This window comes from Neomonachus schauinslandi, chromosome X (genome assembly GCF_002201575.2).
Source record: "Neomonachus schauinslandi chromosome X, ASM220157v2, whole genome shotgun sequence".
Taxonomy (NCBI): domain Eukaryota; kingdom Metazoa; phylum Chordata; class Mammalia; order Carnivora; family Phocidae; genus Neomonachus; species Neomonachus schauinslandi.
Window position 1 is genome coordinate 86,173,927 of NC_058419.1, and position 12,085 is coordinate 86,186,011.

The 12,085-nt window shown below is 36.8% G+C and overlaps 1 protein-coding gene across 3 annotated transcripts in view; it reads right to left on the reverse strand.

The window, feature by feature from the left end:
- RP2 (RP2 activator of ARL3 GTPase) overlaps positions 1-12,085 on the reverse strand; it is a 54,722-nt gene that overhangs the window by 2,842 nt on the left and 39,795 nt on the right. For 2 of the 3 annotated variants that reach the window (XM_021679207.1, XM_021679200.1), the window contains exon 4: positions 1,209-1,294. The exons of the other annotated variant lie outside the window; for it this stretch is intronic. In XM_021679207.1, coding sequence (XP_021534882.1) covers positions 1,209-1,294 — 86 coding nt within the window. The remainder of the gene's footprint in view (positions 1-1,208; positions 1,295-12,085) is intronic. 3 annotated transcript variants of the gene reach the window in all.

The following is a 12,085-nucleotide window of genomic DNA, read 5'->3' on the forward strand; positions in this document are numbered from 1 at the left end:
AAACTAGCTGTATGATGCTGACAATTCATTCAATAAATCTCTGTGGACTCACTTTCCACACCTGCAAAATGAGAACATTGGAATTAGATAATCTTTGACTCCTCATTCAGATCTAAAACCTCCAAATCATATAACCATTTTCTCTTCGCTTCCTTTTCTATTCAACCTAATCATATTTGCCCTTCCCCTTAGTACTGTTGTGATGGTAAAATGAGACAAAAGACAAAGTACTTTAAATTATGCGAATTCAAGAAACTATTAGCCAAATCAGACAGCAAAACCAAAAATTTTATCTCAGATATTTATCAAAAAATTATTAGTTATATCTATACTCATTTAGTACTCCAAACTCTTTGGTTTTTAAGTTATATTAAGTCTGAAATTCTTAGATACACCAACCTCATCAACATATCTAGAAACTACCTACATGTAACGACTTCTAGATATAGCTCAAATTCATTGTTTGTTTGTTTGTTTTTTTTAATGGGCTCTGTGCTGGGCTCGAACCCACCACCGTGAGATCAAGACCTGAACCGAGATAAGAATTGGACACTCAAACGGCTGAGCCACCCAGGTGCCCCCAAATTCAATGTTTGATGAAGCATTACTGAAACAAATAAAAATGAACAGTGGGCAACAGGATCATCCGTCTAAAGTATATAATCTTAGAAATATAACATTTTTCAACATATCACTAGTTTTCAAAAAAGGAAGGACTTAAAGAGACATTTAATGAGACTTTTTACTTTAGAAACTCATGTATTATTGATGGTTTTTAAATTAGTAGATTCTTGGGACGCCTGGGGTGGCTCAGTTGGTTAAGTGTCTGCCTTCGGCTCAGGTCATGTTCCCAGGGTCCTGGGATGGAGCCCCACATCGGGCTCCTTGCTTAGCGGGAAAGCCTGCTTCTCCTTCTGCTTGCCATTCTCCCTGCTTGTGCTCTCTCTCTCTGACAAATAAATAAAAAAAAATCTTTAAATTAGTAGATTCTTATTTTGTAAATTTTTAAGCAGTTAAAATTTTAATTTGGCAAGGAAAGACCAAAGCTTAGCTCCCAATTGTTTACCATAGATTCTAAAAATCATGGTCTGTTCTTTTTTTTTTTTTTTAATTCCAAGCAACAATGGGGATAAAAGTACTATTTAATTGTAAGGAAAAGGAAATGACATGAAAGGTCTGACTGAAATAGAAATAATAAAATCTCGTACCTTGGTCCCATTGAATATCTCATTGACAATAAGCTGGCATCCTTCTACAGCTCCATCTCCATTAAATTCCAAGGCAATAACAGGACCTATAACCAAACACAAGAAGTGTTGTCTGAATATAACTACAAATCATTTATTTATTTATCTATTTATTTATTTAGAGGAAGTGTGGGGAAGGGGCAGAAGGAGAGGGAGAATCTTAAGCAGGCTCCACACCCAGCACGGAGCCCGATGCGGGGCTTGATCTCACAATCTTGAGATCATAACCTGAACTGAAATCAAGAGTCGGATGCTTAACCGACTGAGCCACCCAGGTGCCCCCAAATCTATTTTAAAATTTATCTTTTTATTCTTTACATTGTAAAGACTCTCCAGCCTCTTCCTTGGGGGTAAGAGAAGAAGTAGTAGACAGATGAGACACATCACCTTAGCTACTTCTTCCAACTGTAATCATAAAACAAATTAACACAATCTCATCTTATTATGATGGGTAGCTTCACTGTTATTACAGGACTACGGTCACATTTTTAAGTGTTGTAAATAGTCTGACTTTTCTGTATTTCATTCGTTAAAAACCATAAAAAGTCGACTCATTTCGCAGTACAAAAAAACAGCTGATAAGATGACAAATAAGATCAAAAGCAATTCAAGTCACCCCAAGTAGGTTTTGCCAGGCAGCCAGTCTTGCTTCCAATTCTCCTACTTATCAGCCAAGTTCTGGGCCACCAATAATGAAGCTAAGCCAAGCAGGAATTGAAGCCAGTCACCAGAAGTAATGACCATCTGAAAGTAGTTTTCTTGAGTGTGCCTTAAAACTACATTCTAGAACCAAAGACCAAGTTTTTATTCTCTGAATAGAATATTTGTGCTTCCTTTCCCATACATTAATTTGAATACTTTTAAAGCCCCTGTACTTGAAATTCAAGTGTAAAGGTTTATGATTAAGTTTGGCTTGGATTTAAATACCGCATTGGCACTGCTGGCGTCAAACTGTTGGCAAACGTGGCCATAAGTTAGCCCAGCAAAATATGTCCTTCACTTCGATTACTACTTATTCAGTTATCACTATATTGCTTAACAGATTTTCTTTTTAACTTATAAAGTAGTGGATATGTCCTAACCTGTAGAAAATTATAAATTTCTTGAAAAAAGACATAAACCCATTAAACAAACATGGAGCAACAGAGACTAAGAAGTACTAAGCAATGAAGTACTAAGGTGAATGTAGGCATGTGCCATATGACGAGACACAAGAACAAGGGAGAAGACCACGCTACACTGGGCACCAAAAGACCTGAGGGCCTGTGATTTAATATAAACAACAAATACAGAAAAGGCATGATACATAACAGTAAACTGTACAATGAGATACAGAGAACAAAGTATGAGTTTTTCAGGATCACAGTGTACAGAGCAAGACAGGCGCTATATAAAGAAGATAACCACGGAACATTTTCTCAGAAAAATGCGTGATTCTCTGTCTGGGGCAAGAAATGGGTAAGATTAACCTGGAATATCTTGTTGAGCCAAAAAGCAAGGAGGCTATCAAAGGCCAATACAGTTGTACCAAAAGGACACAGGAGCCAGCTTGAAGGGGCTCCCAGTAGCCAAAGATGAGACACTGATATCAGAAGGAATAATGACTGCAATTTATTAAAACATACTGAATATATAAAAAGTCATGAGCTCAAAATGATATTTAGAAGAGAGAAACAAAATTCACTGGACGCCAATGTAGGTTGCTAATGCATCAATTCATTACTGTGAAAACTGATAATTATTTTCCCTTTATTTATTCTGCTTTTCTGTTATGAAGCATATTTCAAGTTAACCAAACGGCTCTGGTATACAAGAGGAGTTCTGTTAACATCCATTAACATATGCAGAGGTAGTGACATGGTTAGAAAATGATCACTTTGCAACTCCTAATAAAATAATTGGATCCTGGGGCGCCTGGGTGGCTCAGTTGGGAAAGCATCTGCCTTCGGCTCAGGTCATGATCCTGGGACCCTAGGATTGAGCCCCGCATCAGGCTCCCTGCTCAGTGAAGAGCCTGCTTCTCCCTCTCCCTCTGCCTCTCCCCCGCCCCCGCTCGTGTGCTCTCGCTCTCTCTCTCTCTCTCTCTCTCTCTTTAATAAATAAAATCTTTAAAAAAATAATTGGATCCAGGCAATAATCATCAATGGTTTTAGCATCCCACAGAGAAGACTGACAGGAAACCCTATGATGAAAAGCTAAGACCGAGATCACCTAAACCTATTGATCAATCAACTAAAGGTTCAACAAACATTATAAGCCTTCTCATTTAATACTATAGGAAATAGTAACACCAAAAAAGTAACTAAACCTGAGTTTAAGAAGGCTTTGCTCTAACTTCTGGTCTACAATAACTCTAGAGGAACAAATGAAACAAACCCATGCATACTACGGGACAACTGACCAGGTTTTTTGTGTTTTGTTTTTGTTTTTGTTTTTGTTTTTTTACAAGAGAAAGGCATGCAACAAAAAGGGCGGGGGATGACAGACCACCTGTTTCTGGTTAAGAGCGATATAAGGTAACAAAACTACACACGGTGAGTGGGCCAATTTTCGATCTGGATCAAATTAACTGAAAACACAGAAAGAATGTTTTCAGATTTGAGGAAAATGTGAATATGGACTGGGTATTAGATGATATTAAGGAATTGTTGTTAATCATGATAGATGTGATATTATATTGTGGTTACTTAAGAAAACATCCGTCTTTAATTTGGTTTTAAGATACACACAAATACTTAGGAATGAATAACAGCACATATCAAAATTTGATTAAAATATTTCAGCAAAAAGGAGATTATAGATTACTTTTTGAAGTATGGCAGGAAGTTGATAAAACTGGGGGAGAGGTACACATGAGGTCATTGTGCTTTCTACTTTTGAGTAGTGATAGTACATTTGGAAATTTGCAAAAAAGAGTTTTAAAACGCATATTAAACCAAATAAATACTGAATTAAAAAGAAAAAGTTGAGGGGTGCCTGGGTGGCTCAGTTAAACATCTGCCTTCGGCTCAGGTCAAGATCCTAGGGTCCTAGGATCGAGCCCCACGTTAGGCTCTCTGCTTGGCAGGGAGCCTGCTTCTCCCTTCCCCCACTTCCCTGTTTATGCTCTCTTTCTCTCTCTGTCAAATAAAAAAATAAAATTAAAAAAAAATACACAAGGGACAGAAGACTAAGACTGGAATTAAAAAAAAAGAGAGAAAGTTGATAATAAAGGTAGGGTTTCCAGTTTTTACGAGAGTGGAAAGTTTAAATTAAGGTAAAATAGAGCATGCTTTTATTCAGGATCACTACAAGGAAATACAATAGATACATTGTTTAAAGTCAAACATTTATTACTGAAAGTTCCTGTATTCTATAAAGAGAACATAAGCTAGAATTCAGGAACACAATTTTGGTGGAATTACCCATGCATGTAACTTGGTTGACAGTCGTCTTTTTTGTTTGTTTGTTTGTTTAAGTAAGCTCTATGCTCCATGTGGGGCTTAAACTCAGGACCCCGAGATCAAGAGTTGCATGTTCTACCAACTGAGCCAGCCAGGTGCCCCAACTTGGTTGATATTCTTTAAATAGAATATGATGAACTTCCAGGAAGTGACCTAATAATCTACCAACAAAGAAACGCCAACAAAAAAGGTAGACTGGTACATCAGTTTTGATAACATGTTGTGGATAATTCTAAATTAAAAAAAAAAAAAAACCTACAATGCTGACAATGCACTTTTTAAGCAGTCCTACTTGTATAATGATGCTGACTACAATTACTGTGATTATTTCAAACTTAACTATGAGGTCAATAAAGATGACTGGTTAACTTTTTAAAAAGCATTTTAGTGTGAACATCTTATCAAATAGTTTGCAGTAGCTTTGGGGCACCTGCACCCCAATGTTTATAGCATCAATGTTCACAATAGCCAAAATACAGAAAGAACCCAGATGTCCATCAAGAGATGAATGGATAAAGAAGATGTGGTATGGAATATTACTCAGCCATCAAAACGAATGAAATCCTGCCATTTCCTACGATGTGGTTGGAACTAGAGGGTACTCTGCTAAGTGAAATAAGTCAGAGAAAGACAAATACCATATGATTTCACTCATATGTGGAATTTAAGAAACAAAACAGATAAACATAGAGGAAGGGAAGGAAAAATAAAATAAGATAAAAACAGAGGGGGAGGCAAACCATAAACGACTCTTAACTATAGGGAACAAACAGGGTTGCTGGAGGGGCGGTGGGTGGGGGGATGGAGTAACTGGGTGATGGGCATTAAGGAGGGCACTTGATGGAATGAGCACTGGGTATTACATGCAACCCATGAATCACTAAATTCTACTCCTTAAACTAATACACTATATGTTAACTAAATTGAATTTAAATTTAAAAAAATCTAAATATTTGAGCTGTCATGAAAAACTGAGATTTTGAAGCAAACAAAAAAGATTCCTGGAAGTCCTAATACCCTCCTTCTATGTTGTTAAATGTGACCTTGGAATAAGTCGCTAGCATGTCTTTTTTTTTTTTTAAAGATTTTATTTAGGGCGCCTGGGTGGCTCAGATGGTTAAGCGTCTGCCTTCGGCTCAGGTCATGATCTCAGGGTCCTGGGATCGAGTCCCACATCGGGCTTCCTGCTCCTTGGGAGCCTGCTTCTCCCTCTGCCTCTCTCTCTCTCTCTGTCTCTCATGAATAAATAAATAAAATCTTTAAAAAAAAAAAAAAAAAGATTTTATTTATTTATTTGACAGAGAAAGACACAGCTAGAGAGGGAACACAGGCAGGGGGAGTGGGAGAGGGAGAAGCAGATTCCCCACTGAGCAGGGAGCCTGATGCGGGGCTGGATCCCAGGACCCTAGGATCATGACCTGAGCCAAAGGCAGACGCTTAATGACTGAGCCACCCAGGCACCCCTATTATGTCTTAATTAGATTATAGCAACAGCCTCCCAGGTGGTCTCTCCGCTTCCCCCTTAGTAAGACTTACATTTTAAAGGGACCATGACATTCTTCTGCTCTAAAACCTCCAGTAAAATATGACCTATATTTTTATTTTTAATTATTCTAAAAATAACTGAGTTTTTCAGATTTTTATTTTCATTGAAGTATAGTTGACACACAGTATTTTATTAGTTTCAGGTATACAAAATAGTGATTCAACAATTATATACATTATAAAATGCTCACCATAATAAGTGTAGTTACCATCTATCATCTTATAAAGTTATTACAATATTATTGACTATAGTCCCTATGCTGTACTGCTTTTCATCCCTGTGACTTAATTATTTTATAACGGGAAGTTTGTACCTCTTTATCCCCTTAAAAATAACAGACAATTTATTTTATTTTTTTTAAAGATTTATTTTTTTTTGAGAGAGAGTGAGCGAGTGCAGGAGTGGGGGGAGGGACAGAGGGAGAGGGAGAGCATCTCAAGCAGACTCCCTGCTAAGCATGGAGCCTGACGCAGGGCTCAATCTCACAACCCTTAAACCATGACCTGAGCTGAATGAAATCAAGAGTTGGACGCTCAACTGACTGAGCCACCCAGGTGCCCCCAAAATAACAGATAGTTTAAAGCATTAACAAAGCTATACAAGTTAACAAGGTATTTAGGTGTTTATAGCATATATAATAGTAAAATATATAACAATGATACAGGAATGGGAGGGAAGACTTGAGAATATAATGTTATTAAGTCCTTATATACAACAGGTAAAGTGTTATTCTTAGAAGATGTATTTGAATTATTTAAACATACATACTGTAAAACCTAAGGTGACCGTTAAGTACGTTTTAGAAAAAGTAGTATAAATAATAATAGAGGAGATTAAATGGAATCATAGAAAATGCCCAATTAAACAGAAGAAGAGGTAACAAGAAACAAAGAACAAATGGACTAAAAAGCAGCTAGCAAGATGGTAGATGTTCGTCAAGGCATATCATAATCAAATTCACAAAATACACAAAGAAAGAATCCTGAAAATAGCAAGCAAGGGAAAAAAGCCCTTAACCTACAAGGGAAGACAGATCAGGTTCACAGCAGACCTGTCTATAGAAACTTAGCAGGCCAGAAGAGAGTAGCAGGAAATATTCAACATGCTGAATGGTAAAAAAAAAAAAAAATATGCAGCCAAGAATTCTTTATCCAGCAAGGCTGTCATTCAGAATAGGAGAGATAAAGCTTCCCAAACAAAAACTAAAGGAGTTCATGACCACCAAACCAACCCTGTGATAAATTTTATGGGGGGACTCTTTGAGTGGAGGGAAAAAACCCCAAAGCAACAAAGACTAGGACCAGAGAACAACCCCAGAAACACCAACTCTACAGGTAACACAATGACACTAAATTCATATCTTTCCATAATCACTCTGAATGCAAATGGACTAAATGGTCCAATCAAAAGACACAGGGCATCAGAATAGATAGAAAAACAAGATCCATCTATATGCTGCCTACAAGAGACTCACTTTAGACCCAAAGACACCTGCAGATGGAAAGTGAGGAGATGGAGAACCATCTATCATGCTAATGGACGTCAAAAGAAAGCTGGAGTAGCCATACTTATATCAAACTAGATTTTAAAACAAAGATAGTAACAAGATATGAAGAAAGGCATTATACCATAATTAAGGGGTCTAATCAAGAAGATCTAACAATTGTAAATATTTATACCCCCAACTTGAGGGCACCCAAATATATAAATCAATTAATAATAAACATAAACTCCTTGATAATAATACAATAATAGTAGGGGACTTTAATAGCCTACGTACAGCAACGGACAGATCATCTAAGCAGGAAATCAACAAGGAAACAATGGCTTTGAATGACACACTGGACCCGGACTTAATAGACACATTCATAACATTTCATCCTAAAGCAGCAGAATAAACATTATTTTTGAGTGCACATGGAACATTCTCCTGAATAGATCACCTACTGGGTCACAAATCAGCCCTCAACAAGTACAAAAAGGGGCACCAGTCGGTTAAACATCTGACTCTTGATTTCAGCTCAGGTCATGATCTCAGAGTCATGAGATCGAGCCCCGCATCAGGCTCCACACTGAGCGTGGAGCCTGCTTAAGATTCTCTCTCTCTCCCTCTGTCCCCTCCCCTGCTCATGCGAGCGCGTGCGCTCTCTCTCAAAAAAAAAAAAGTACAAAAAGATCGAGATCATACCATGCATATTTTAAGACCACAATGCTATGAAACTTGAAGTCAATCACAAAAAAAATTTGGAAAAACCTCAAATACATGGAAGTTAAAGAATATCCTACTAAAGAATGAATGGGTTAACCAGAAAATTAAAGAAGAAATTAAAAAAATACATGGAAGCAAATGAAAATGAAAACACAATAGACCAAAACCCTTGGGATGCAGCAAGGCAGTCCTAAGAGGGAAGTATATTGTAATACATGCCTACCTCAAGAAACAAGAAAAGTCTCAAATGCACAACCTAACCTTAAACCTAAAGGAGCTAGAAAAGGAATAGCAAATAAAGCCTAAAGCCAGCATTAGAAGGGAAATAATAAAGATTAGAGCAGAAATAAATGATATAGTAACAAAAAAATCAGTAGAATGGATTAATGAAACCAAGAGCTGGTTATTTGAAAGAATTAATAAAATTGATAAACCCCTAGCTAAACTTATTAAAAAGAAAACAGAAAGGACCCAAATAGATAAAATCATGAATGAAAGAGGAGAGATCACAAGCAACACCACAGAAATACAAACAATTATAAGAGAATACTATGAAAGATTATGTGCCAATAAACTGGGCAACCTGGAAGAAATGGACAAATTCCTAGAAACTTACAAACTACCAAAACTGAAACAGGAAAACATAGAAAATTTGGACAGACCAAAATCAGCAAAGAAATTGAAGCAGTAATCAAAAATCTCCCAACAAACAAGAGTCCTGGGCCAGATGGCTTCCCAGGAGAATTCTGCCAGATATTTAAAGAAGAGCTAATACCTATTCTTCTCAAACTGTTCCAAAAAATAGAAATGGAAGGAAAACTTCCAAACTTACTCTATGAAGCCAGATTACCTTGATTCCAAAACCAGACAAAGACCCCACTAAAAACGAGAATTACAGGCCAATATCCCTGATGAACGTGGATGTGAGAATTTTCAATAAAACACTAGATTTGCTAGTACATTAAAAGAATCATTCACCATGATCAAGTGGGATTTATTCCAGGGCTGCAGGGTGGTTCAACATTCACAAATCAATCAACATGATACACAAAATTAATAAAAGAAAGGATAAGAACCGTATGATCCTGTCAGTAGATGCAGAAAAAGCATTTGACAAAATACACCATCCTTTCTTGATAAAGTCCCTCAACAAAGTAGGGATAGATGGAACATACCTCAAAATCATAAAGGCCATATACGAAAGACCCACAGCTAACATCATCCTCAATAGGGAAAAACTAAGAGTCTCCCCTGCATCAGGAACAAGACAAGGATGTTCACTCTACCATTACTATTTAATATAGTACTGGAAGTCTTAGCCTCAGCAATCAGACAACAAAAAGAAATGAGAGGCATCCAAATCGGCAAGGAAGAAGTCAAACTTTGACTATTTGCAGATGACATGATACTCTGTAAAAAACCCGAAAGATTCCACCAGGAAATTGCTAGAACTAATACATGAATTTAGAAAAGCTGAAGGATAGAAAAATCAGTGTGCAAAAATCTGTTGCATTTCTTTTTTATTTATTTATATGTTTATTTAAATTCAATTAACATATAATGTATTATTGGTTTCAGAGGTAGAGGTCAATTTTAACTCTTACAGTTAGACCTATTATCCATTTTGAATTAATTATTTGTGTATGTATGGTCTAAATCCACCTTTTTACATTTGGCTATCCAAATGACCTAGCACCATTTGTAGAAAAGACAATCCTTCCCTCACTGAATTGCCTTAACAGCCTTGTAAAAAATCAATTTACCATAAATAAAAAGATTTCTGAACACTCAATTCTGTTCCATTGATCAATATGTCTATCCTTATGTCAATACCACACTCTCTTAATTACTGTAGCTTTATAGTACATTTTAAAATTGGAAGGTATAAGTCCCCCAATTTTGTCTTTCAAGATTGTTTTTACTATGCTGGGAACCAGGCTTGCATGCCTGGACCAACTCCCACCTGTTCATGGTATAGAATTATTTTTATATATTAAAATATTTGGCAATATTCTGTTAAAAAAAAGAAATCTGTTGCATTTCTATACACCAATAATGAAGCAGCAGAAAAAGAAATCAAGGAATTGATCCCATTTGCTATTGCATCAAAAACAATTAAGATACCTGGGAATAGACCTGACTAAAAGCAAAAGATCTGTACTCTGAAAACTATAAACACTTACGAAGGAAACTGAAGAAGATATAAAGAAATGGAAAAGCGTTCCATGCTCATGGACTAGAAGAACAAACATTGTTAAAATGTCTGTACTACCCAAAGCAATCTACACATTTAATGCATTCCCTATCAAAATCCCACCAGCATTTTTCACAGAGCTAGAACAAACATTCCTAAAATTTGTATAGAACCACAAAAGCCCCAAATAGCCAAAGCAATTCTGAAAAAGAAAAACAAAACTGGAGGCATCACAATTCCGGATTTCAAGCTATATCACAAAGCTGTAGTCATCACGACAGTAAGACACTGGCACAAAAACAGACACATGAATCAATGGAGCAGAACAGAGAACCCAGAAATGGGCCCATAACTATATGGTCAACTAATCTTTGACAAAGTAGGAAAGAACATCCAATGGAAAAAAGACAGTCTGTTCAACAAATGGTGCTGGGAAAACTGGACAGCAACATGCAAAAGAATGAAACTGGACCACTTTCTTACACCATACACAAAAATAAATTCAAAACAGATGAAAGACCTAAATGTAAGACAGGAAACCATCAAAATCCTAGAGGAAAACACAGGTAGAAACCTCTTTGACCTTGGCCATAGCAACTTCTTACTAGACATGTTACCAGAGGCCAGGGAAACAAAAGCAAAAATGAACTATTGGGACTTCAAGATAAAAAGCTTCTGCACAGTGAAGGAAACAATCAACAAACTAAATGGCAGCCTATGGAATGGGAGAAGATATCTGCAAACAACATATCTGATAAAGGGTTGGTAACCAAAATCTATAAAGAACTTCTCAAACTCAACACCCAAAAAACAAATAGTCCAGTTAAGAAAGGGGCAGAAGACATGAATAGACACTTTTCCAAAGAAGACATCCAGATGGCTAATAGACACATGAAAAGAAGCTCAACATCACTAATCATCAGGGAAATACAAACGAAAACCATGATGAGATACCACCTCACACGAGAAACAACAGGTACTGGTGGGGATGCAGAGAAAGGGGAACCCTCTGGCACTGCTGGGAATGCAAACTGGTGCAGCCACTCTGGAAAACAGTATGGAGGTTCCTTAAAATGTTAAGAATAGAATTACCCTATGATCCAGCATTTGCACTACTAGGTATTTACCCAAAGGATTCAAAAATACAGATTTGAAGGGATACATACACTCTGATGTTTATAGTAACATTATCAATAATAGCCAAACTATGGAGAGAGCCCAAATGTCCAACGACTGATGAATGGATAAAGAAGATGTGGTATATGTATACAATGGAATATTACTCAGCCATCAAAAATGAAATCTTGCCATGTGCAATGATGTGGATGGAGCTAGAGTGTATTTTGCTAAGTGAAGTAAGTCAGTCAGAGAAAGACAAATACCATATGATCTCACTCATGTAGAGTTTAAGAAAGAAAACAGATGAAAAGGGGTGCCTGGGTGGCT